This window comes from Dermochelys coriacea, chromosome 20 (genome assembly GCF_009764565.3).
Source record: "Dermochelys coriacea isolate rDerCor1 chromosome 20, rDerCor1.pri.v4, whole genome shotgun sequence".
NCBI classification, from domain to species: Eukaryota; Metazoa; Chordata; order Testudines; family Dermochelyidae; genus Dermochelys; species Dermochelys coriacea.
The window spans coordinates 621,022-649,018 of record NC_050087.2 but is presented as its reverse complement, the minus strand read 5'-3'; the positions used below and the strand labels follow the sequence as shown (position 1 = coordinate 649,018).

Here is a 27,997-nt window from a genome sequence, read left to right as displayed (position 1 = left end):
CAGCTGTCACCTGTCTCTGGGCAGGGACCCTTGTCCCGCTCCCTTCTTATTGGGGGTTTTAGGGCTGCAAACTCCCATCATATACTGTGATATTCCCAGCAAGTCAGTCTGCCTAAAGGCCAGCACCTGCGCTGTGCCATCTCTCCGAGGACAGACACAGCATGTTTACTAGGTACCATGCAGCTCTTTCTCAGCAGAGTATGTTTATTGTAAGAACAAAAAAGCATACAGAGAAAACATGTACAAACCGATAATAGTTCCTGTATGTATGTTAAAACCTTACCAAAGGTCACCCATCAGTTTTATGGGGCCCTTGTAAGCCAAAGTCTTTCCAACTCCTCCATGAGGGTTGTGGCCTCTTTTACACAGAGGGTTCTGTTTGCTGAATCAAAATGAAGGCCCTGAGTCAGTTCAAGCTCAACTTTTTATACAAAAGCCATTTCTTTGTTTGAGTATCTCTCTGGAAAAACCAGTTTTCACCAGTATCTCTGAACACCCCATGGGGTGGTGGTTCTCTGGCGTTTACAATCCCAAGGGTAATTACCCTCCACTGTTTTTAGTTCCTGGAGGAGCTGTGATAACCCTCCCCCATAGAGTAGAACACAATAAAACAAAACCATTCATAAATTCAATACAGTGGTCCCTGAAGATACTGCACAGGATTGCAGTATGTGTCACAGGAACTATGCAAAAAGTAAACAGGAAACAAAAATCATTTATTTTTTCCCAATCTCTTTCAATTACAGTACTTGTAGGTGTTGATTTTTAACAACAGTACGTTGAGTGTTTACAGATAAAAGGGGATTGTTACAGTTAACTTGTGCTCCCTCTTCTGGATCACTAACAGCAGAGTATACAGTATTTTCTAGTTTCAGGTAGCTATTGAGGTTTGTTGTATATAAAAAAAAAGCTGGACCACAGAAGAAACTCTACATCGTGATTTTAAGAGTGATTAAATTTTGGACCAAAGTTACTCAAAAGCAGCCCTTTAACTAAATAAATTGTGATTCAATAAATGAGGAACATTAGAATTGTATTTTGGGGTCTTTATTATTGAGGTCAAGAGTTGCAAGCACCTATTTATTTCAACAAGTCTTTACAAATTCATATGAAATATGTAGCTATGGAGGTAACCAGACCAATAGTAAGTATTCAATGTTACACCCTTTCCAAAATAACTTCCTCCTGAAAAGTAATCACTCAAGGAACAAACCAATGTGACCACTTCATACTTCCACGATAAAGAATATATCTATGCTGCTTCTTTCCAAACACTACTACATCAATAGAATAAAACTGACTGATGTTTTTCTCTCTGGCAGTAATAAAAGTCATTCAGCTGCAGAACAGAACAGGAATCAGCTATCGTTTTTTGTACTCTAATGATACTTGCCAGTTCTTTCATTTAAAAAAAAAAATCTGTTATCACAAAAAAAGAAATTTTAAAAAGAACAGCAATGGCACAACGTTGGGAGCAAAATACCACAAAGAAGAATTTCAAGTTAGTTTCATTTACAGGAAAGCCATTGCTTAAAGCTTCAATATTGATGGTCCGATTCTGCCTGCAGACCCAAGTCTGTCTCCCTTTGAAGTTATTGAGAGTAGTGCATACATATTCAGTGGCAGAGTTTGACCAACGAGTCCAGTCCGATTGAGGTGCTTATTATCCTGAACTCCCACTGACCTTACTGGAAGTTCTGAGGTACTCAGAACCTCCTAGGATGTCGTCTTTACCCAAGCAGGGTTAAGCGGCAAGCATGCAAGTTTTCTAGTGCTGGGCAACAAATGCATTTTAAACATTTCATAAAGATTTTTGACATGAGTAGGAATTCAAATGTATATTTCAGTTCTATTTAAAGCAACTATAAAGCAAACAATATCCCATAATAGCCACATACTTTATATTAAACTTTGCAAATACAAAATATTTATCTAACCCACTAACAACTCAGTTGTGGAATTCAGAGCCTGACTGCTCAGTAGGAAGCTCAATATATATAGTAGACTAATTAATAAAATAAATGTTGATAGACCTTATAAACAACATACAAGGGGAGCAAATACATTTTTAAATTTCATTCAGGACTGAGCTAGTACAACTAAGTGTGGCCTTACCACACTTTAGTAACACAGATCATGGCACAATTCCCACTGAAATAATGGAAGCAGGATCCAATCCTAACTACAGAAAATAACATATTCACTGTTCATGCAATAACCATTGTCTTTACACAATATTTTATTTATACCCAAGAGTCCTGATCATGTCAAACATCCTTTAACTTTTACTTGAAAGAAACAAGTCAAAATGATACATACTAGGATCCCCAATAGTATTTTTGCAGTAAGTTCAAGCACATGTGCAGTTTTTACTGAATACGGAAAAAAAATGCTAATCTGTTTCTTTTTCCCAACAATATTCGTTAGGTTTTATTTTTCAGGTCAGTTGCTTACAAAGATAAAAGTAATTCAAATATTTTCTACTCCAAAGAGAATCTAATTTTACTTTGTGCTAACCCATAAAAATATATAATCAATAATCTGAGACACAAAATATCTATTTATTTACTAAAAGGAACTGTATAAACTGTTAAAATATGCATATAAACTCCATTTTAGAATTTGTAAAGGTAATAGTTTACTTATAAAAATATACCAGCCGTTAACTATTTTCAATAGAGTATTTTCTTACAAAGATGCCATTACTTCACAAAATATTGCCTGCCTTACAAAATTAGTCTGGTAATTGTGCACTTTTATTTTTTTAATTTATAAACCCTATATTAGAACCATATTAAACCCTTTGGTATGTATCTTTAGCTTTTTATTTTACTGTTCCTTTTTTTTGGTCTGTAAACTTTTTAATTGAGCATAATACGATCTCCAAACAGAATAAGCAATGCATGTTCAGTTGTATATATAATCAACACACAATTTATTTTTCAATTATAGTTTATCACACCCAGTAACCAAGAACAAAACTATTTAAAAAAGCATTCTCTTGACAACTTTTGTTCAGCTATACCCCTTCTACCAAACTGTTGGTTTAAAGTAATTAAATGTGTTGAATACTCTTAAGAAGTCAACATCTTATTCATGTGCCTTTGACATCTTTCAGGGTTAGGCCTGAAAAATAATTTTCCCATTGCCTTCCGCGAAACCTCTCCAACTTTAATAGACACAACGAACATTTTACAAAAAAAACCCAAAACAAAACAAAAAAACCCCACCTTTAAACAGATTGCCAGCTGAGAAAAGTAAACATAATTTATACTTTTAGCAAAGTATTAGCTTCTCTTTATCTTCTACACCTGTAAGTTAGAATTTACAGGTTGAAATAAAAATATTTACATACAAATAACAGAAAGAAAAGATAAGGATCATAAAACAGTAAGAAATTAAAACCTATACTGGTTATATATGTTGCTAATAATTTTCAACTAATGGCAAGGATTCCATCTCATCCACATTTTAACTGTAATCAAATATTACTGCTGTTACCAAATTAATTTGTAGTTCAGGAAATTCAAATCACTTGTCTGATAAAATTTGCATGTCCTTTTATTGCCGATGTAACCTTGATTTTAATGATGTTTCCAGTTCTGCCAGCAGGAGTTTTGTTGAGGTTTTCTTGTTTCCTTTTTGTAGTTTGTCACTAACATGTTGTAAATAAAATCTTTATAGTCTTTAAGTTGTGAAATCTAGGTAGAAAAGTTTCATTTTGACCTTTCATTTAATTTTTAAAAATTCGGTATAAAAAAATTCCCCATGGAAATTTAGACAGTCCACAAAAAGTTGTGCCTCCTTTTCTTACACATTTTTATGGCAGTAAAGATCTTTCAAAGTTTTTAGCTCTTCAATTAGAGTTTTGTTTTGATTTTCCAGGACTGCAACTCGATTTTCCAGACATTTAACATATTCTTTCTTCTTTCTACGGCATTCTCGAGCAGCTTCCCTGAAATCAAAAGGCAGAAGTTGTCAATTATTGTACATCATTAGGTGTTCAGTCACTCATGTTTTGCTTTGAATACTGACTCCATCTGAAGCTACCATTCACACCTGGGGAGAAGAAGATCTTTACAGAAAACTAATTTTTCTGTTCACCTCACATGAAAGCATTGACTGATCAACGAAAATGATCAAAACAAAGCAAAAAATCCTAAACATTTTTTTTTTCTAAAGTAAATGGCCTTTTCACTATGAGCATCAGAAACTTTACATAGTTGGCTCTATGAGAAACCAAAAATGCAGCCCTGGGATCAAAAATCATTGGTTTCCAGAAAGTTCTGGGTCTCATGCTTCTCAAGAATTAAATGACATATACTACCCTAGATAATGGCAATGGAAGTTTCGCTCTAGAGCAAGTAGATTGAAAGAAAACATATGTCAATATATATGCAGAAAGAAAATTAAAATAAGACATCCTCTATATACACACAAAAGTAGTCTGAATTGAATATTTAAAAAAATTAAGGTTAGGATACTCATAAAAAGGAGGTTTTATTTACTTACGGGCATTAGCAGAGCAAACTGAAAAACTACAGGGCAGTTCAAGGAATGTGTGAAATATTTGGTTAAACAAAAACTGGTTAGCTTACAGGGAAAAAAGTTCACGTTTTCCCCCAATTTTTCTGGGACAAAATCTTTAGCATGTTTGGGTCTAGCTTTCTGATATTTTCTAGTGACACTGGGTGTAGGATAAATAATACATAGTTGACACAATTACTAAACTTATGTGGGATTCAGAATTTTGGATACATAATTCTAGTTTTTGCTAAATATCAAGGAATACTGTCAACCTGAAACCAAGAAAAAACATTAGAGAGGTGGGTGAATCTTTTATTGGACCATCTTCTGTTGGTGAGAGAGACAAGCTTTTGAGCTGCACAGAGCTCTTCTCATTACTTATCTTGTCTCTCTAATATCCTGGGACTGACATGGCTAAAACAACACTGCATTGTTAATTACACAAAATTAAGTGAAAAGAGAGGAAGCTTCTAGTCTTTCATAGTATAGTAGTCTTAAATGTTACTCAGCTATAGCACGTAAAAATAATTTTCAGACAGAATTGTGATTTTTAAAGGTGACTATACCTTTAATGTATTTGCCATCTGAAGTTATAATTTAGCATGCACTTTAAGAATCTAGACAAACTGGAGGATTGGGCCAAAAGAAATCTAATGAGGTTCAATAAGGATAAATGCAGGGTCCTGCACTTAGGATGGAAGAATCCAATGCACCGCTACAGACTAGGGACCGAATGGCTCGGCAGCAGTTCTGCGGAAAAGGACCTAGGGGTGACAGTGGACGAGAAGCTGGATATGAGTCAGCAGTGTGCCCTTGTTGCCAAGAAGGCCAATGGCATTTTGGGTTGTATAAGTAGGGGCATAGCGAGCAGATCGAGGGACGTGATCGTTCCCCTCTATTCGACACTGGTGAGGCCTCATCTGGAGTACTGTGTCCAGTTTTGGGCCCCACACTACAGGAAGGATGTGGATAAATTGGAAAGAGTACAACGAAGGGCAACGAAAATGATTAGGGGTCTAGAGCACATGACTTATGAGGAGAGGCTGAGGGAGCTGGGATTGTTTAGTCTGGAGAAGAGAAGAATGAGGGGGGATTTGATAGCTGCTTTCAACTACCTGAAAGGGGGTTTCAAAGAGGATGGCTCTAGACTGTTCTCAATGGTAGCAGATGACAGAACGAGGAGTAATGGTCTCAAGTTGCAATGGGGGAGGTTTAGATTGGATATTAGGAAAAACTTTTTCACTAAGAGGGTGGTGAAACACTGGAATGCGTTACCTAGGGAGGTGGTAGAATCTCCTTCCTTAGAGGTTTTTAAGGTCAGGCTTGACAAAGCCCTAACTGGGATGATTTAACTGGGACTTGGTCCTGCTTTGAGCAGGGGGTTGGACTAGATGACCTTCTGGGGTCCCTTCCAACCCTGATATTCTATGAATCTGATTGCAGTATGAAGTTGGTTAAATAGCAGTACATGGAAACTTACATACCTGTTCTTCATGAGCCGTATTTCTCGTTTCAACTGTGGATCATCTGTCTTGGTTGTCTGAGATGTAAGGGTGACAGGAGATGTCATCACTACAGTCTGTGGGAGGGAAGTGGTTGTTGGCGTGGTGCGGATCTGATATGTCTGCATGTCTCCTGATGCAGCTGTTAAGACAGCAGAATAAGTTAAATTAAAAGGAAAAAAATCTTAGAAAGCTACACGTTTATGGAATTCCAAAAGTTTTTTCAGTATTCCAAAAGTTTTTTTTTATAATGCATACTCACTCTGCACTACCACCTGGTTGCTGGGCACAAGTATCTGCTGACCATCAGATGTCTGCGCATACTGCAGTATTGTTGTCCCAGGCTGAGTGCCACCAGCATTTGTCATTGTTAATGTCTGCAGACCCTGCACACCATCTGTACCTGAACTGGCCAGCTGCAGTGCTCCATTTGGGGCAATAGTAACTTCAGTGAAAGAGAGAGAAAAAATATGGTAGATATACAGAAAATGTTTTCCTTCTGTATACTGAGTACATTCACTTCCAATAGGCAATCTCCTATCTTAAGTTGGTATTTTAAAAATTAGCCCCAAGATTTGAAGGCCAATTTTGTTCCATCTTTAAAGACTGATTTGACAGTCATGGGGCAGTCAGAGACACTGTTGGGTTAAAACCAAATATTTACAACAAAATGTCCTTATATATGATACTAACATCCAGTAGGCTATTAAAGGGAATAAATGTAAACAACCTAATTTATTTTTCAGGATTTGTGCGGTTTGTTTACTGTTTTGCATTTCACATAGCTTGAAGACTGAAAAGAGACTCATCAGCTTCTGGTCACTTTCAGGCTCATGCAAAAGTACAAAGCTGCTGTGTTTGGGTTGCAAACATACAGGGAATACTTAATGTTTAACAAATTGCTTTATACTTCCTCCCCTATAACACCATGGAAATGTCTACTAGCCTCAGGTTTTATAAAACCTTGCTTATGCACATTTTAAATTTTGGACCAAATTTGACACTTTTGGTTTCACTGCAATATAGAACATATAGACTAAACTAGCCATGCCAGTTATAGGCTGCACTGGCACTACAAGCCAAAAGTCTGAGGCTTATCTGCATATATATTTATGCATTTACATAGACTAGCTTGCACCCATGAAAAATTCACTATTGGTAGAAACAGTGCTCCCTTCACTCCTCCCCACCCTCTGCTACTGCCCGACAGCTCACTGTTGACTGACTAGATTGTGACATTGTCAAGTGGTGAGATTGTGACATCAGTGGTAAGTGACACAGCGGTTAGGGGAGAGGTTGGTGGTAGAAGCAACATATGTTGTAACTATTATATGTGGACATTTTTGTAATTAAAAATAAATGCAGAAAATGTCCCTATTTGCCTATATTTTCGTTTAGCCCCTAAAAAACCACAGGGGCCTGATTAAAATCAAAAAACCTTCAACCAGCAAATCCTGTTATTCTTAATGGGAGGAGAAGTGTCTTTTTCTTAATGGGAGCTGCTGGGTGCTGATCACATTTGAAAATCAGACCACTTTATTTAAATGCTTATATAGGAGCTGAACTCTTCTGCACTTTTGAAAATCTCACATACAAATTTTTACAATTTTTCTTTGTTTCTCCTATTTTTAACACAGATATCGAAACAAGATAAAATATTAAATCCCCATGTAGTTTACTAAATTTACCCAAATTATTTACATTCTAAACTACTTGAAATTTTCCAGTAGATATTTTCCAAGAATTAAGTTTATTAATTATTTTCTCCAGGATAAATAAACAAGTTTATAATTCTACAATGTCATTTAAGGGGAAATTCAAGCTTTATTTGATTAAAGAAATTATCTAAGACTATAAAGAAATGTCTTTATTTATGATTTATATGACATTTTACTGTTTTAATCATTTAATGGGTAAGTTGCCCCTAGACTACTGTTACCCTGGAACAAAATATATTTTTAAAGTGAAGCATGTACTTTGAAAATGAACTGAAGATCGAAACTAGCCATATCAGTCATAGACTGCACTGGCACTATTGCATGGCATGCAATATAAAAAAAAGGGGGAGAAAAAAATATATATATATTTTGGATTTTTTTTTTAACTACAGAATTTCAATTCATTTTTAAGTTGCAAACGTTTTGAATCAGACTCAATTTAAAACAGCATGCTTACTTTTAGTAATCCTAGATTAAGTTTGCAAGTAAATATGTTCAAAGTTTGGTGTAATATGACAGATCATTTGGTCTCTGCCAACAGTTTACACTTCATACAGAGTAGGTGCACGGACATGGGGAATTGTTATGTTAAAAGGCCAATCAACAAAAGAATTCAGACACATTCTAACATCTCTAGCTGGGAGTAGCTGCCATACAAAGCATGTTCAATCATTTTGACTTGTTAGGCTGGCTAAAGGGCAGACAAGATCAACATGGCCTTTGAAATGTTAGATTTAGAGCAAGGAAATTAAAGGATCTTTCCAGAACTAGAAGGGGGAATGACAGCAGGAACAGAGGACAGCAATCATTGCATAGAGAACTAATTTATTTCCCCAAGCTGATCAAATAATACTTTGTTGAAATGCTCATGTAACTTCCCACCCTTATACTATAATCTCCTACCTTTGAGACTGAAGTAATCACAGGGTAAAAATGACCAAGGCCTTGCAAGAAGGGGAGATCCTGGGACACAGACAGGGGAGGGTGTGTCTCCTGGATGCAATCTGACCAAGAAGGTCAGTGAGGAAGAATGTCTTTCTAGAAGTAGGAGGTATCTTCTGTTATTACAGCTAATGACTAAAGTTAAGGTAAGCCTAGCTAATCTTTTTGCAGTTTCACGACAGCTATGTTATGTATACTGTTTCTTTTGTTTAAATATTATTTACTTTTGCTATACTTAATCTTGTTTTAATTAGATCAGTTGTAGTCTTGGACTACTGTTTTGGGGCATTTCATGCATATCATGGCAAAGAGAATACCTTCAAGAAGAAGGAAAGGCTGTCTGGAGCTGCAACCCATTTTGAGTTCTCAGTCAGAAGAGCACAGACTAAAGGAGTCCTTTCCAATAAGGTATGCCATTTGCAAGGATGAGGGCATAAGGAAAACACCTAAGCACCATGGAGGAGAACCAAGTTGAAAGGGATGCAAGTTCCAGATTTTATAGGAAAAGCACTACAGCAAACAATTAATCATGACAATTACTAAAAAAGTTTAATAAGTTATATTAGAAAGAAGAAATTAATTGGAGAGGAAAGTTGGTCTTGTGATTAAGGCACTGAACTGACAGTCAAGAAATCTGGGTGAAATTCCTGGCTCTTCCATCAGCTTCCTATATGACATAGGGCAAGTCACTTCAGCTCTCTCTGCCTCACTTCCCCATCTGTAAAATAGGGATAATACTACCTTATTCCCACTCTTTGATTCTACTTATATGGTAAGCTTTTTGGGACAAGGATGGTCTGTCTCTTACTATGTGGATGTACAACACCTAGCACAATGGAGCCTTGATCTCACCATGGGCATCTAGCCACTACTGTAATTCCAACAAATAATGATAACTGGAATAGCTATCATTTGTATTGCCAATCCTTCCACAAACTCATCTTCATGAGTATATAAGAATATATACATGAGAATATATGAGATATAATATAACCTTTCCCCCAAATAGTTTTGTGTAGCAGAAATATGTCTAGTTGGGTGTGTATTTAATATAACATACTGTACTGTCCACTGCTGGTCTGGTAGATAGGTGTGGGAACAGACATAGAGGTGACAGTAGAGACGCCAGGACTTTCATCATCTCCTTTTCTATCTCGTGTGTCTTCGGACGAAAGATCTTTCAAGATTTTTCTATGGAAAAAAAAATTCTTCATTAGCACTTGTGAAAGCAAAAGATGGCAAACTGGTTGGCAATTACTCCTTTGAGTACAAATTTTAACAATGTTGCAGGCAAGTTTTACTGGCAAATATTTTTCCACCGGTGACAATTTTTAAATTAATCAAACTACAAATGTAACAGAGATAGAGCACCTAAAACCAACATAGTTATAGAAACATGCTGCTAAAATACATAGCTGATAACCTTTAATAGCATTACACACATTGTTACATACAAAAGATAAATCCTAGCTGGTGGTTGGCTGAAAAAAAGTCATGTGACAAGTCAGTAAATTTGTATTGTTACCTCTTCAGAGGTAATTTGCATATATATTTACATAACATGACCTCCTCAGAGGTCAACAATACTGAAGTTTGAATCCATGTTAACCAATTGGACTGCATATGCAAATATGGGTCACATTAGGTTCCATTTATAATATCTTATAAAGGATTAATAAATTAAGATTTTTTTTAAAGGCTAATCAATTGTTATAGATTGCTATAGAGTCTGACAGATCAACAGCTTACTTATAACCATCTAGAACACTCATGTCTGTAACAAGCTTATAATATCTATTAATCATTTATTAACCCTTTATAAATGGAACCTTCATATTAAGTGTGACCCAAATATGTACATCTTTACTGGCTGCAGCTGTGTTCAGTCAAAACTACTATTGTTTACTCTGGAAGAGCCAATCAGAAAGCATGTACCCATCTCTGCTTCCTGACTGAATCATCACGCATTAATAGCTACTTTTCTGATTGTTTAACTTTTTAAAAAATTCATGCCCTTAGAGATTTCTAGGTATTTTGGTGACTATATTTAACCAAACACATATTGACTTAATATTTAAATAAATATCAAAATTTGTTGTGTTTCAGGGTAATTATTGGCTTCACTTCAGTCAAAATTATTCTAGGGTCAAGAAATCCTGATGCTTACTTTAAGAGAAGCCAATATCTACTAAACATATGTTCTCAATAACTCTTAGCAGATACAGTAAACAAAATATAAAATATATTATCAATAGAACTATCACACTTTTGTAATAAAGACTGTAAATAAGCAGGCAAAGTTTGAAATTAAAATTGCATATAGGAATTCCTTTCTCTAAACTTCAAGTAATCGTATTTCTGTAGTCAAGAGTTTCTTATTTCTTGTTCCTCATTAAAAAATTTGAACCACTTTACTTACAAAGAGTGATTCATCCGATGCATCCGATGAAGTGAGCTGTAGCTCACGAAAGCTTATGCTCTAATAAATTTGTTAGTCTCTAAGGTGCCACAAGTACTCCTTTTCTTTTTTTAAAGAGTGATTCAGTGCAGCTATCAGTATTAAACCACTTGTATATGCAAGTGCAATGTAAGATTTTCAATCACTGTCTTCTAAAAACGTTAAATGTTTTAGAAATAAGCCCTCTGTAGTGACAATTTTCATAACTTACAATACATAGTAATAACCTGTAGTAAAACATTGTGCTGGAAACCCATACATAGATGTTTTAAAGTAGTTCAAGCAATTTTTTTCTTTCCAATCAACTTGACAAAATAAAACGCACTTTTGCATATGTCAGATTTTCTGTATTGTTTCTAGCAGTACAGCTGCATCACTTCAGTAATGAGTGCATCAGAGTTTCCATCATAAACATTTTCCAGGAGTTTATAACTTGCCTGTTAGTGTTCTTCCTAGTTTAAAACCTCATGCTCTGATTCTCACAATAACAGTGGATTTATGTCTCTCTCTAATTCTAATCAAAATCAATTCATCCATTTTTGTTGTTGTTAGAATAAAGTAGAAACAAGTGGGATGCTTTTAGGAATTTTTTTTTTCATTCATTAGTTAAGGTTTTTTGCTCTGTGATATAAAATAATACTTTTCACTTATATAGTGCATTTCATTGAAGGATCTCAAAACTTTTTAATAAAAATACTTAACTCTTGTACAGCTCTTCAAACGCCTAGTGCACTATATAGCTCACAATACCCTATGAGAATAAAAGCTCCCCACTTAACAGAAGAAGGAATGGAGGCACAGAGAGTTTATACATCTTGTCCAAGGTCACATAATGAGTTAGCGGCCGTCCGACAGGAAAGCAGAATTCTTGACTTCCAATCCCATGCTCTCACTGCTATGTATCGCTTCCACCTAAATTATGTGCACAACTAGTATTTTCCCATAAAGTGTTCAAGTGAGAATTGTTGACCATTCTTTTTTCACTCTGACTTTTTTGTGTGCGGAACTGAAAAAAAAATAGTTTAATGTAAACAGTTTATTTTGGTATTTAATTTAAGAGGAAAATAGAAGAGAGAATGGGGGTAAAAAAATAAAAAATGAGAAGCACCGGTGGAGGTAGGAATAACTGCCACTCCTTGGGACCTTGGGGTAACTTCGCAAGCTTTAATTTGTAATTTTTTCAGAATATCCATGTAAAAACTATAAAAGTTTAAGATGCATTATGTTTTTATTTCTTGGTGTATCACTTTGAAAAGTACAGAACACTCCCATTTATCCAGATGACCTAGGGAATATCAGAACCTTGGAAATAACCAAGCATTCAGATAAAAGGAAGTGCTATTAACTAAAATAGGGCTACACTGTGGAATTGGATAACTAGACTTTTTGGATAACTGGAATTATACTGTATGTCACTTGAAAACATAACTGTTTTACTCAGTTCCTCTTTTCAATAAAATGGCAACAACTAGAATGGTTAAAGTGATAAAACAACTTTTCACTATACAATATCATCCTGGAGTCTGATCCTGCAGTCCTTATTTAAGCCAAACTCCCTTTATAGTCAATGAGAGCTTTGGTTGAACACTGGCTTCAAAAATCAGGTCTTTAGCTGATTCCACACAACAGAATTAAACTCACTGAACATCTATGCTTCAACAGCAAACACATAGAGATTTTCTATATATAAAAAATCACTCTCTTACACCAGCAGTGAATTTAGCCCAGTCTGTTAGAAAACATTAGTTTTGCTATTAGCTTTCATTTAAAATTCTTCATTATGGAAAAATAAAATCTAAATAGTTAATTCAGTTTATTGTGTATCACCAAAAGCAGAAATAACTTTTGTATAAGCAGATACAATACGTATTTTAGGGGAATAAAAACATAATTCAGAAGGCTGATGAAATATATAGAGATAAATGATGGAAGCTGTGATTTTTGTTAGTGTTTAAAAAAGTTGCTAATAAAAAATACAGTATAAATTTCTGTAAGGTTGAGACACCCTGTACCCCATGTTCACCACTTTTATATGATTATGATATATTTTGAACAAAGTATGCCTTGTGAGGTATCATTTGAAAACTCATAATCTGCTGAATATTATCTTGTTGAAATGTGTGTAACATCACTGCATGTACAATTTTGATATTTTGCTAAATGATTGTTACTGAAATATGTTGTAGTTCTAGGTAATACCCACAAACAAATTTCTCCGAGACAAAGAGACAGTCATGGAAGCAATGTGCTAAAGGGCCATTACCAGCTTAACTGGGCATCCAGCAGCAGGGGAGAAGCTATAAACAAGACATTTACATTTCATCCCAGAGATAGTTCAAATCTCACATACACAGGGGACTGTTTGTCTACACCCCAGCAGGGAGGTAATCCTCAAAGAAAGGAGGAGGGTATAAAAATAAGAGCCAATGACCTCCACATCACCCCTCTCTTCATTTAGGTATTAGCTTGCAGTTTTATTTTTTTATTTCTTTTGTAATCAATTCTGACTTTTATGACTTACCACTTGAAATCTCTTAACATGTATCTTTCCCTATTTAATAGACTTGTTTTATTGTTTTATCTAAACAAGTGTGTTTGGACTGAAGTGTTTGGGAATCTCTACTTAGGATAACAAGGCTGCTGCATAATCATTACCCAGTGTTGGAATGACAGATATACTGTGAGTTTACACTGTCCAGGAGAAGACTGAGCAGTGTAAGACATACATTTCTGAGGAACAAGGCTGGTACTGGGGATATGCAGGTGTCTCCCTGTAAGTAATTTATGAGTGGCTAGCCAATAGCACTCAATACTGTGTAGCTGGGAGCAAGTTACATGCAGGAGGCTGCGAATGAGCAGAACCTGAGGTGGTTGTTCACCAGCAAAGCAGTGCAAGAGGCATCCCGGGCTAGGGAGTTAAGGGGGAACAGCTATTTGGAAGTCCCGATTGTACTCTGGGGAATGTCACAAAGATACTCACCGGTAAGACGGTCGCCGTGCTAAGATACCGCGGGTCTTCTGCGAAGAACCTATGCTATCTGATGAATCCTGAGAATCCTCACTCTCTGACAAAGAAGATACCTAAAAAGCATATCTCATGTCACTGTGCTGTACACTACAAAAGTACCCAAGACAGTTCACATTTCTCTACCAAACATCTTTACAACAAGATGAGCAATTCTTAGAGACTGCCACAGTTAAGGAGCACAAACTAGGAAGTTATTTAACAGAAGCCAGAATACAATTACTTTAAAAACTAAAGATAGACATGAACCAAACTCCCTGATCTGAACTCCCCCAAACTCTGGGATGTTCAAAATCAACACTGGAAATTTGTGGCTTGGTTCTGTCTCTACTGAAGACTGTGCAAGAGACAGGCAGCAAAAGCAAAATCAAGTAATTCTCTGGAGTCTCCATGATAGCAGGCATTCTTTTATTTATGGAAAAAGTTTTGTGAAGTCTAGTCTATTGAACAGACATCAGAATAGTTTATGTATAAACTCCTTTGCCATGAATTTTTCCTGAGATATAATTTCACTGCTATAAGCCTCAAGAAAGCAACAGTAAAATGTCAAATATGCATCTTTATATATTCTCTGTCTCTATATGTGCACAGAGCAAGTGAGCTGGGTGAACTAGACTATACAACAGCTCAAGGTGACAAGCACATCAGTGCAAGCCTTTTTAATGCTAAGCATTAATCTTCGATACCCGATTGATTGCCTGCTTTATATGTAAGTTGCAAAATAGATAAAATATATTTTAAAAAAAGTTAATGGAGGATAGGTCTATCAATGACTATTAACCAAGATGGTCAGGGATGCAATCTCATGGTAAGGTCGACCTTAACCCTTTGACTGCCAGAAGCCAGGTGTGGAAGACACGGATGGATCACTGCAAAACTGTCCTATTCTGTACACTCTTCCTAAAGCTCTAATACTGGCTGCTGTCAGAGACAGGATACTGGGCTAGATGGACCATTGGCCTGATCCATATGGCTACCCTTATGTTTTTATGTTCTTATGTAAACCTTACTCCAGCATGAGAAAGCAAATGTTAACTCACTACTACAAAGCAGTTTATAGTCATCCACACAAGGATGCACCTTTATTAGTTCCTTATATCAGTATATCCCAGGAAAAGGTTTATAACATTAATATCTGAAAACTTCAATTACTTCATGCAAACTGTTCTATGCTGTAGAACCAATCAACCCAAGAAGCTACTAACAGCACTGTCAACCATGTAAAAATGCTTAATGCTTTGATAAAAATACTATAACGTTAGGTCTGACTCCTGGAACTCAAGTTCAGAAGCAACATGAGGAGTGTCATATATCCCCCCCTTAATCATTTCTTTTCCAAGCTGAAAAATCCCAGTCTTATTAACTTCTCCTCACATGGAAGCCGTTCCATACCCCAAATCGTTTTTGAACTTTTCTGAACCTTTTCCAATTTCAATATTTCTGTTTTGACCACATCTGCACGCAGCATTCAAGATGTGAGTGTACCCAGTGATGAGCTGACAAAATCTTAACAACCGGTTCCCTATAAAAAGTTCTGATTTAAGGGATGTTCCCCCGTATGTATTTTTTGTACCAACAGGGTTACCATACATCCATATTTTCCCGGGAGGAATTTTTAAAATTTAAAAATTCCTCCCGGATGGTGATTTAAGAACCAAAAAGCCTGACCTGTCCGGGAAAATACAGATGTATGTTAACCCTGTCTAAAGTTCTTTTTAAAAAAGATTGGTCTGAACTAGAAATGAGCTCCGTTTCACATGTGTCGGTCCCTACCACTCCCTGGGAGTGTGCTAGGGTAACCAGATGTCCCGATTTTATAAGGACAGTCCTGATTTTGGGGTCTTTTTCTTATTTAGGCTCCTATTACTCCCCACCCCGTCCTGATTTTTCACACTTGCTGTCTGGTCACCCTAGGGTGTGCACATGTGTGGGTCCTAGCTGCTCTCTGCCCCCCTCATTGAAGCAGGTGTGCAGGGTTACTGCCCTGGGAACTGCAGGGCACCAGTGGACATGGGCCAGCTGCAGACAGGGGCATGGGGCAGGGCTAGCTGGCGGCAGGGGGTGCAGGGCTGGCTGCAGGCAGGGCAGGGGGTGCAGAGCTGGCTGGAGACAGGAGGGTGCAGGGTTGGCTGGAGGCAAGGGGGTTTGGGGCTGGCTGGAGACAGGACAGGGGTTGACTGGAGGTAGGTGCTGGCTGCAGGCAGGGCAGGGGGGTGCAGAGCTGGCTGAGGGCAGGGCAAGGGGTGCAGCAGGGGCTGGTGAGGTCAGGGGGTACAGCAGAGGCTGGCTGCGGGCAGGGGGTGCAGGAGTGGCTGGAGATGGGCTGGCTGCGGGCAGGGCAGGGGGTGCGTGCGGCAGGGGTTGGCTGGATACATGGCAGGTGGTGCAGCAGGGGCTGGCTGCAGGCAGGGGGTGCAGGGCAGCCTGGAGACAGGGCAGGGGGTGCGTGCGGCAGGGGCTGGCTGCGGGCAGGGCAGAGGGTGTGGGGGTAGCTGGAGACAGGGGCTGGCTGCAGGCAGGGCATGGGGTGCGGGGTGGCTGGAGACAGGGCACGGGGTGCGGGCAGGGCTGGGGGTGCGTGCGGCAGGGGCTGGCTGCAGGAAGGGAGTGCGGGGGTGGCTGGTGACAGGGGCTGGCTGCAGGCAGGGGGTGCGGCAGGGGCTGCTGCTGGCAGGGAGTGCTGGGGTGGCTGGAGACGGGGGTTGGCTGCGGGCAGGGCAGGGGGTGCGACAGGGACTGGCTGCAGGCAGGGGGTGCAGGGGTGGCTGGAGATGGGGGCTGGGTGTGGGCAGGGAGTGCGGGGGTGGCTGGAGGCAGGGCGGGGGGGGCTGAGGCGGGGGCTGGGTGTGGGCAGGGGATGCAGGGGTGGCTGGAGGCAGGGGCTGGCTGCGGGCAGGGCAGGGGGTGCAGCAGGGACTGGCTGTAGGCAGGGGGTGCGGGGGTGACTGGAGATGGGGGCTGGGTGCGGGGGTGGCTGGAGGCAGGGCAGGGGGTGGCTGGAGGCAGGGGCTGGCTGCGGGCAGGGGGTGCGGGGGTGGCTGGAGGTGGGGGCTGGCTGCGGGCAGGGGGTGCGGGGGTGGCTAGAGGCAGAGGCTGGCTGCGGGCAAGGCAGGGGGTGGCCAAGGCGGGCTGGGTGCGGGCAGGGGGTGCAGGGGTGGCGGGAGGCAGAGGCTGGCTGCGGGCAGGGCAGGGGGTGCGGCAGGGACTGGCTGTAGGCAGGGGATGCGGGGGTGGCTGGAAATGGGGGCTGGGTGCAGGGGTGGCTGGAGGCAGGGCGGGGGGTGGCTGGAGGCGGGGGCTGGCTGCGGGCAGGGGGTGCGGGGGTGGCTGGAGATGGGGGCTGGCTGGAGGCAAGGCAGGGCAGGGGGTGGCTGGAGGCGGGGGCTGGCTGCGGGCAGGGGTGACTGGAGATGGGGGCTGGGTGCGGGGGTGGCTGGAGGCGGGGGCTGGCTGCGGGCAGGGGGTGCGGGGGTGGCTGGAGGCAGGGGCTAGCTGCGGGCAGGGTGGTGGGTGCTCACAGGGAGAGCAGCAGGACGCAGCCCAGGCCCAGCAGAGCAGCTGGGGATCCAGCAGGCAGCATCAGGAGCCCCAGGGCCAGGGGAGCAGCAGCAGCAACAGGGCTTGTGCCCAGGGCCAGGCGGCAGCCCACATGGCTCCTGCAGCGCAGCGCCCCCAGCGGCCGTAGGAGGAATTACATCACTTCCTGGCTGGAGCACATCAAAGCCTCAGCGCCCCCTGCAGGGAAGCAGGTTAACAATCAGTTCTAAAAACTGCTTGAAAATTTAGCAACTGGTTCGTGCGAACCAGTGAGAGAACCAGCTCCAGCTCACCACTGAGCGTACCATGGATTTATACAGAGTCAATATGATATTTTCTGTCTTATTATCTATCCCTTTCTTAATGATTTTCAACATTCTATTAACTTTTTTGACTGCCGCTGCACATTGAGTGGATGTTTTCAGAGAACTATCCATGACGATTCCAATATATCTTTCTTGAGTAGTAGTAACAGCTAATTTAGACCCCATCATTTTATATGTATAGTTGGGATTATGTTTTCCAATGTGCATTACTTTGCATTTATCAACATTGAATTTCATCTGCCATTTTGTTGCCCAGTCACCCAGTTTTGTGAGATTCCTTTGTAGCTCTTTGCAGTCTGCTTGGGACTTAACTATCTTGAGTAGTTTTGTGTCATCTGCAAATTTTACCACCTCACTGTTTACCCCTTTTTCCAGATTCCAGATAGTCCCAGTACAGATCCCTGGGGAACCCCACTATTTATCTCTCTCCATTTTCAAAACTGACCATTTATTCCTACCCTTTGTTTCCTATCTTTTAACCAGTTACCGATCCATGAGAGGACCTTCCCTCTTATCCCATGATGGCTAACTTTGCTTAAGAGCCTTTGGTGAGGGACCTTGTCAAAGGCTTTCTGAAAATCTAAGTACACTACATCTATTGGATCCCCCTATACCACATGCTTGTTGACCCCCTCAAATAATTCTAGGAGATTGGTTAGGCATGATTTCCCTTTACCCAAAAACCATGTTGACTCTTCCCCAACAAATTATGTTCATCTATGTGTCTGATAATTTTGTTCTTTACTTTACTTTCAACCAATTTACCTGGTACTGAAGTTAGGCTTACTGGCCTGTAATTGCCAGGATCGCCTCTGGAAATTTTTTTAAAAATGGCATTATATTAGGTATCCTCCAGTCAACTGGTACAGACAATGATTTAAGCATTAGGTTACATCCCACGGTTAGTAGTTCTGCAATTTCATATTTGAGTTCCTTCAGAACTCTTGGGTGAATACTATCTGGTCCTGGTGACTTATTACTGTTTAGTTTTGTCACTTTGTTCCAAAACCTCCTCTAATGGCACTTCAATCTGGGACAGTTCCTCAGATTTGTCACCTAAAAAGAATGGCTGAGGTCTGGGAAATCTCCCTCACATCCTCAGCTTTGAAGTCGGAAGCAAAGAATTCATTTAGTTTTTCCACAATGGCCTTAATGTCCCTGAGTGCTCCTTAAGCATCTTGATTGTCCAGTGGCCCCACTGGTTGTTTAGCAGGCTTCCTGCTTCTGATATACTTAAAAAATGTTTTGCTATTACTTTTAGTTTTTGGCTAGCAGTTCTTAAAAATTTTTTTGGACTTCCTAATTATATTTTTACACTTCATTTCCCAGAGTTTATGATCCTTTCTATTTTCCTCACTGGGATTTAACTTCCACTTTTTAAAGGTTGCCATTTTGTCTCTCACTGCTTCTTTTACTTTGTTGTTTAGCCACGGTAGCACTTCTTTGGTTCTCTATGCTTATTTAAGTTGAGCCTCTATTATGGTGTCTTTAAAAAGTTTCCAAGCAGCTTGCAGGGATTTCACTTTTGGCACTGTACCTCTTAATTTCTGTTTAACTAACTTCCTCATTTTTGTGTAGTCCCCCTTTCTGAAATTAAATGCTACCTTGTTGGGCTGCTGTGGTGTTTTCCCTGCCACGGGGCTGTTAAATTTAATTATATTATGATCACTACTATCAAGCAATCCAGCTATATTCACCTCTTGGACCAGATCCTGTGCTCCACTTAGGACTAAATCAAGAATTGCCTCTCCTCTTGTGGTTTCCAGAACTAGCTGCTCCAAGAAGCAGGCATTTAAGGTGTTAAGAAACTTTGGGCATGGCTACACTTGCAGATGTAGAGCGCTTTGAGTTAAACCAGCCTTCGTACAGCGCAGTAGGAAAAGCGCTGCAATCTGTCCACACTGATAGCTACAAGCGCACTGGCGTGGCCACATTAGCAGCTCTTGCAACGGCCACAGAGAGCAGTGCATTGTGGTAGCAATCCCAGCATGCAAGTGGCTGCAATGTGCTTTTCAAATGGGGGGGGTGGAGTGTGACAGGGAGTGTGTTGTGTGTATGTAGGGGGAGAGAGATTGGGTTTTGGGGGGGGCTGAGAGCATGTCAGCATGCTGTCTTGTAAGTTCAGACAGCAGCAGACCTCTGCTCCTCCCTGCCTCTCTCTCACACACACAGCAATCCACAGTAATGGTTGCTTTGTCTCAGAGCAGATAAGCAAGCCGGATGTCAGAAACGGAGCTTTCAAAGGGCATATCCGCATTCCTACAGCAGAGTTCAAAACAATAAGAAGAGTGGCCTCTTGACTTAAGGGAATTATGGGATGTTTCCAGAGGCTGATCAGAGCGCAGTAATGCAACACCTCATTCACACTGACGCCCGGGTGTTTCAGCCAAGGCGCCACAAGTGTTAATCTTCTCGCTGATGTGGAGTACCAGGAGCGCTCTACGTGCCTCGCCAGTGTGGATGGGTAATGAGCTAGGGCACCCAGGGCCGCTTTAATGCGCTCTAACTCGCAAGTGTAGCTAAGCCCTTTATTTCTGCATCCCGTCCTGAGGTGACATGTACCCAATCAATACAGGATAGTTGAAATCCCCCATTATTATTGAGTTTTTAATTTGTATAGCCTCTCTAATCTCCCTCAGTCACTATCACCATCCTGGTCAGGTAGTTGGTAATATATCCCTACTTCTATATTATTATTAGAGCATGGAATTACTATCCATAGAGATCCTATGCTACAGTTAAGTTCACTGAAGATTTTTACTTCATTTGATCCTATGCTTTCTTTCAAATATAGCAGTGTTGGAGGAAGGCTATACATTATTGCTAAGGCTGTCAGTCTGTCATGGAGGTCATGGATTCCGTGACTTTCTATGACCTCCATGACTTCTGCAGTGGTTGGTGCTGGCTCAGGGGCTGCCTGAGCTGGGCAGAAAGTGCCGGGGGGGGAGGGAATGCTCATCTCAGGGTGGGGGGATCCCCGGCTCCCACTGGCATGGCCCTGCAGCTTCTAGGCGGCGGAGAGGGCAGGGGGCTCTGCGCTGCCTGCGCCTGCAGGCCCCACCCCCACAGTTCCCATTGGCTGCAGTTCCTATCCAATGGGAGCTGCACAGCTGGTGCTAGTGGCGGGAGCAGCGCATGGAGCCCCCTGGCCCTTCCGATGCCTAGGAGCTGCAGAACGTGGAGCCGGATAGGAAGCTCCTGCCAGCCCTCCCCCCCCCAGCACCAGTGGTGGTCCCAGGCCGCGCGCTGAGGCCCAACCACCTCCCCCAGCACCTGCAGTGCCCCCAGAATGGCCCCTTCAAAGCACCTGGGTATTTTTAGTAAAAAACATGGGTATTTTTAATAAAAGTCAGAGACAGGTCACAGGCTGTGACTAAAATGTAGCCTTAGTTATCGCTACCAACCAGAGCACGAATATTACAATGCTGGCACAAGCTAGTGAGTTTTAGGAATAGGACACCAGAGGACAAGGGTGACCAACCCTCACTTAAAGAAACATGGTTAAAGCGAGAATGGGAGAAGGAGCCCCATTTAAGAAAAAGAAGGGAGGAGGGTTTTAAAAGAAACTTAATATAATAAAAATTGACTGTGTGGAGACTTGTATTTTGGTTACTCAGAGTATTGTATTTATAATTAGAGTCAACTGAAGACAATGAACACATTTAAAGAAGCAGTAGCATACCATGGAAGAAATATGCAAGAATATTTGTATAGACTACTCAAATGGACTTAACAGTATTTATTTTATATGAGGTTATCATCTGTAATTTTCTTTTTATTCCATTTGTAGCCTTTTTTAGTTGCCAAGTGTCAATTTTTAATCTAATGATCCCAATTAAACACAAGCAAACAAAGCTCCTTTATTTGTACTTATCTCTGTACCAGCAACATAAGGTCAGCAGGAACGTGTGTAACTCTGGGGAAAGTACTTTTTAGTTAGCTGTCACAGCAAAGAGGGGTTTGCTATCAATATTTAGAGAAAGTTGCTCATGTTTCTTTTGTCTCTAGAAGGCCATGAAGTTCACCAAAATGCTTTATGAAAATAGCTAAATTTTCCATCATGCAAACCTACTGTGTTTGTTAAAAACAGATGGGGAAATTGAGGCACAAAACAATGAAATGACTTGTTCAAAATCAGTGAGTGAGCAAGCAGATCCAGGTCCCTTACGGCAGAACTAGGTCTTACGTTATATTCTGTACAGCATAGATATACTGTTGGCACTCAACAAAGAAGAACCACCACTCAGATCTGCTGACTTGACCCACATCTTAACCCCTCAATTGTTTCAGTTCATTCCTAATTTGGATATTAAAGTACATGGGATGATGAACTATTAGCAGTGCTTTTCTTCAAAAAAGACATTAACTAGAGGTTCTTTCTGTCCATCTGTAGTGCAATTTAAAGATCTCATTGCAATTTGTGAAGAGTCGGAAATAAACTTGGTAATCTGGCCAGTATTCCCCCAAATCTAGTCTCTGTCATACTTATCTATTGCCACTGCACTATTTTTATTCTTATAATTTAAAAAACTTCAGGAAACCTCAAATATGGGGCTCCTATATCTATCTATCTATATTATATAATTATAAAACACAGCCACATGTCAGGATATATATTTTGCTAACTAGGAATATAACTATGTAACAATATAATTACATATACACTAATTGTCAAAACATCAAAAGTAACTAGTTCACCCATTATTTTCTTTAATCAATTAGAAGTTTTATACATTATAAGGAGCACACAAAAGTATCTGATAAGTCCTACATTTTTGCAAAAATAAATAAATAAATAAAAAGTAGCCTGTGGACAGAGATCTTATATACGTAAAGTTTCAGCTCCAATCAAATCTTTATATATAAATTATAACACCCTAAAATAGGGTTTTAAAATGCAATCTTAATTCTAATGGCACTTCTGAGCAATTTAAAACATGAAATATCTAAATAGAGATTAAATAAAAATGATGTAGCTAAAAATAAAATTTTTTTGGGCTTGGATTTACAAATTGGCTTCCTAGATGTCATCCCTACATTAGAAAAATTCACAGACACTTTACTAATGGTGCCAGCAAGGCTGCACTGTGGTAGGTTCAGATCAATCAGATAAGACTTTACATGTCTTTTCATGTATGTTAAAAAAAAAAAACTACTATTTTTTTTTACCTGCACTGTTTGCACCTGGGGTGAGTGGATTACAGAGGACTGAGCTGTCTGAATGACTCCCTGGACCTGTACTTGCTCTCCAGGAAGCTGTACAACTGGCAACGGAGTAGGACCTCTTAGAGACATCTAAAACAAATACAAAGTTTATTAACAAAATTAGATGTATGCTTTGTAGCATGTAGTTAGAAAATGCAGATAAGCCTATGACAATTAGTGGGGAATGGGCATTAACAGAGGCTTGTTTTAAGTTGAGACATAAAATAGTCTTTAAAAATTAAATCTGTTTTTCTGATACACTGCTGTATATGAAAAAGTCTAAACCAGTCACTGACTTGCCTTCAGTTAGAGAGAAAGCCAAATACTTTAGCAATATGTGCAACAAAATGTAGTGAGGCAGACTTTTCCAAATTAACACTGAGCCCTTCACTGAGAATGATTTTCTTATATATGTATAGCTCCATAATATGTGCATGGCACTTTACAGATAACGACAAAGCCGCCCTCTGGGAGACCTTATTGTTTAAGCTTTAATTCCATCGTAATGGGTGTCTTAAATTAGACAAACAGAAGACAGATTGTATAAAATGCTGGGCACCCTCAATTCCTACTTAAATCCACGGGTGTTCAGAAAAATCAGCACTTCACAAGAACAATTTGATTGCATTATTCAGTATATATTTTAGAGTTTTATAGAATAATGTTTCTGACCTTTGTCAATATAAGACTTAAGACATCTAGTCTTCAATATTTATTATTAAAATCTCAGTTATTGCTCTATCTTAAATCTAAGACGAATAAGCAGAACCTAATTTCTATTAATGTGATCTCCGTATACAACAATTTTAACATTCTGATAAGTTTATAGTCATGATTTTGAACTCAAATGAGCCTTTGCACTTTTAAATTTACTAAAGCTGTACAAATAAGTGCAAAGTTAAATCACCAGTTTCCTCCCCTAAATTCTGCACTACTTCTCTTAATCTGGAATAGAAGATATTTATTTTAGAAAAGATGAATTATTAAAACCTATATATTCAAAAATATTCATAAAAGTGCAATAGCTAAGTTCTTACATAATCAAAACTTACTTTGGTATCACAAAACAAACTAATTTTTTTGGCAACCCTATGCCAAATGAAAACAAATATTTTGTAGAATTAGACTGTAATCAAACAACAGGATGTTTGTTCATGTTCACTATCCAGTTATTGCTTCAAACAATTATGACTAAACTGTAGCTAAATTTCATATTAAAAACTGAACTCCCTACATGGGGCAAACTCTGGATCATCTACAAAAGTATTATTTTGCACAGCTCAGAAGGACAGAGAGAGCAGACATTCTCTAGGAAAACTCATTTTGCAGATTCAACAGTCTTAAAAAGAAAAGGAGTACTTGTGGCACCTTAGAGACTAACAAATTTATTAGAGCATAAGCTTTCGTGAGCTACAGCTCACTTCATCGGATGCACGAAAGCTTATGCTCTAATAAATTTGTTAGTCTCTAAGGTGCCACAAGTACTCCTTTTCTTTTTGCGAATACAGACTAACACGGCTGCTACTCTGAAACAGTCTTAAAGTGGCTGCATCCTGAATGATTCACTTTCGAGCTTGGAAAATGTGGTTCCTTCATTAAATGTTTTTCATCAAAAACAAAGATAACAAACATTTCCAAAGCATCAGTATGTTTTTTTTTTTCCCCCCAAATTAAGTGTTCTTTAGTAGAGTTCACTGGAGCTTGTTCACAGAAAAATCTCCAACGTATGTTTTATTTTGTAAAATTAACTCATTTACTCAATTCCAAATGGCTTAAAAGAAAGTGTTTCAGAGATGCTGAGCATCAACAACTGCTGTCAAAGAGAGCTGCAAGTGCTCAGCTACTCACATTTGTCAGGTTGAGTGAATATTGCAAAGGATCTAAAATTTAACAAGAATGAGAGCCAAATGTGCTGCACTGTACTAATATCAGATACATTTAGATATTTTGAATCCAAGCCAAGATATTAATTTTGTGGGGTCAATTAAAAAACAAACTGTACATTTCTCCCACCCTATTTCCTGGTTCTTATTCTCCTTGAATGTTTGATAAAACTGTAGAATAGAGTTTGAACGCAAAAAAATTCTCTTAACTAGTCCAAAAAGTTTACCTGTTGAGCAATGTGAGAGAGGTGAGCTGCCTGTAGTGGTGTACCTTGTATGGACATTGTTTGTGGTGGTGTCGCTGAATTGTTACTGGTACTCTTGTGAACTTCTTCCATAATCAACTACAAGAAAAATAGGGGGTTAATTCAATTAACAATGCTTTTCAAAATTGTAGGCTGGGATTTTCAAAGGAAGTTAGGTGCCCAACTTCCATCAACTTTCAATGGGCTTTGAGTGCCTAATTTCTTTATGCCTATATGAAAATCTCAGACATAATTAATATTAGTACTTTTTACTTCTACACCACCTTTCATCAGAGGATATCAAAGCACTCAAATGTTCTTTAATTAAGATTCACGATCCACCTTTGACATAGTTAAGTGTTACTATCCCCTTTTTAGAAATGGGATACTGAAGCACAAACACATTAGGAACTTGCCCAAACCCACAGAGCAAATCAGTGGAAAAGCCAAGAAGACCACCACTCCACAGTCCTGTCCCTGAGTTGCAGTCCAAGAGCCCACTAAATCCTCAATCACACATTCTGAAACGGGTTCACTCTGTCAGCTCTAGGAGTTCAACTATTTTCAGCACTGGTTCAGAAGCACCCGTTGTCGGTAAGGGTTAAATTTGCCTATAAAATTTCTACACTAAAGTTATCACCACTACACATGTGCATTAGTGTACTAAAAGAACAGTGTGCTCTAAATAGTTAACTTGTTTGCATCTCTAGATTAGTAATTAATAGATATCAGATTCTAAAATCTGTTTATCCAAGACACCAGCCAAAATTACCAAAAAACAGCTAAAATTAAATAATTTGAATTTAAAATCCAACTGTTCCCTAAGTGTAAACAGCATAGCTAGTATTTAGACATTAAACATAAGCAGATCCAAGATTTCTTTATTTTAAGACCCTATAAAATTAACCAGATCCTTACATTATAAAATCAAGGTAACTTTTCTCAGATTTTCACTTTTTACATTTAATTATCTGACATCATTTTAAGGTTAAAACCATAAATCAGGAGATTTAGTGTAATGTAAAACGTAGACATATTTAGGGTGAGGGGGTGGACTGGAATGAGACATTAAAACATCTGTAAGTGCTAAATATTTTGTCACACAAGATTTGAAACAGTTGCAAGGACAGTTGCTATGAGACTGGAAATTACATTTCTTTCTGTGGAAATGTGAGTCATTGATTTTTCCCTACTGCGATCAACCACAGCTCTTGCAGCTTGACATATATTCGTAGGGCAAGAAGTCAATTTACGTGAAGACTCAGGGCCTGATCTTGCCATCCTTACTTATGTGAGGAGTCACACTGAAGTCAAGACGACTCCTCCTCAAGGAGGTTGCAAAATATGGTCTTGTAGTGAGAAAACTGGGACGATTAATGATATAGTGAGATTGGAAGCTGTACCCCTCAAAATAAGGAATGAGGATTCTTTAAAATTTGTTATAGTATACAAGCAAAATAGAGCAAAAAGAAAAGGAGTACTTGTGGCACCTTAGAGACGAACAAATTTATTAGAGCATAAGCTTTCGTGAGCTACAGCTCAAATGCATCCGATGAAGTGAGCTGTAGCTCACGAAAGCTTATGCTCTAATAAATTTGTTAGTCTCTAAGGTGCCACAAGTACTCCTTTTCTTTTTGCGAATACAGACTAACATGGCTGCTACTCTGAAACCAAGCAAAATAGAGGTTTCACTTTAGAATAATGGGACTGTGAGCGCTGTACATTGCTTCCGATACGTCCACTTTTTTTTTGAAACCCCCACCTAAACCCCCTACAGCTAAGATCACCATGGTGTTGATGCTCCTGCACAGTAGTTTTCCCCATAGCACCAGCAGCAGTGACAGTCAGACGAGGAGCCAGATTGACATGCTACTCAATTTCACACTACCCTGCTTGGAAAAAACAAACAAAACCAAAAACAGCTACTGTGCAGGAGAAAAGGCAGGGTTTTAATCCCAATGAATTTTCTTTCCTCGGCAGCTATTGCTTTGCAGTACATGAAAACTTAAAAGAAAGATTTTTAAAATGAGACAAAATTGGTAACGGAAGTAATTTAAATAACATTAAACTTACAACGGTAAAGAACAGCATTACTGAAAAACGCAGTATGCAGGTTTGTTTATTAGTCACACAATGCACACAAAAGAAAGCAAGGTAAAGCTGGTGAAAATCAACTACATTCTTACAAAGGAAAAACGTATATTATGTATTTTTGCCAACTCAGATATGACAAATATCATTGGTGAACAGGACACTGTCAAATTTAGTCAACTGCAAAAAATAAAATAAGGAGTTTCTGATAGGACACCAGTCTCCAAGTACTCAGCTGTTCCCGTAGTTTTCAACCACATTTTCGTATTTTTAAAAATGTTTTTCTCTCCTGTTGCTGCATGAAAGAGTCACAATAAGAACAGGAGAAACTGACTGTAATTAAAAAATGAAACGGATTAAACAGAAAATCACTCTCGAATGCACAAAGTAAATAAAGAGATGTGAAGCACTTATGTCATCCAATGAATCAGTAAGGAAGTACATGCTATCCAGCATTGCACAATTAAGTGTGCAAAAATTTTACAAGCGTCTGTTTTTTAAAAGTAACCTACTTAGCTGAAAAAGTATGTATCGTCTA

The 27,997-nt window shown here is 39.3% G+C and overlaps 1 protein-coding gene across 2 annotated transcripts; it reads right to left on the bottom strand.

Annotated features, from left to right (window-relative positions):
* Positions 1-1,031: 1,031 nt before the first annotated feature.
* On the bottom strand, positions 1,032-25,467 carry ATF1 (activating transcription factor 1). Of its 2 annotated transcripts, none has more exons than XM_038378924.2 (7): positions 25,351-25,467; positions 23,205-23,330; positions 14,128-14,228; positions 9,750-9,880; positions 6,292-6,474; positions 6,012-6,171; positions 1,032-3,955 (listed from the first exon to the last, which is right to left on the bottom strand). In XM_038378924.2, exons 1-7 carry the CDS (start codon positions 25,459-25,461, stop codon positions 3,811-3,813), a joined length of 957 nt encoding a protein of 318 aa, XP_038234852.2. In that variant the 5' UTR covers positions 25,462-25,467; the 3' UTR covers positions 1,032-3,810. The 2 variants fall into 2 exon arrangements, with proteins under 2 accessions (XP_038234852.2, XP_043362351.1); XM_043506416.1 differs by having other exon boundaries at positions 3,926-5,144; positions 5,961-6,171.
* Between the last annotated feature and the right edge of the window lie 2,530 nt (positions 25,468-27,997).

What these genes read in the sequence shown, in the direction of transcription:
- ATF1 (XM_038378924.2), bottom strand. Translation starts at nt 25,461, where the DNA reads ATGGAAGAAGTTCACAAGAGTACCAGTAACAATTCAGCGACACCACCA. An exon ending in GCACGGCGACCGTCTTACCG is followed by an intron (nt 9,881 to 14,127) that starts GTGAGTATCTTT and finishes TTTTTTCCATAG; the next exon opens with AAAAATCTTGAAAGATCTTT. An exon ending in CAACCAGGTGGTAGTGCAGA is followed by an intron (nt 6,172 to 6,291) that starts GTGAGTATGCAT and finishes CTGTCTTAACAG; the next exon opens with CTGCATCAGGAGACATGCAG.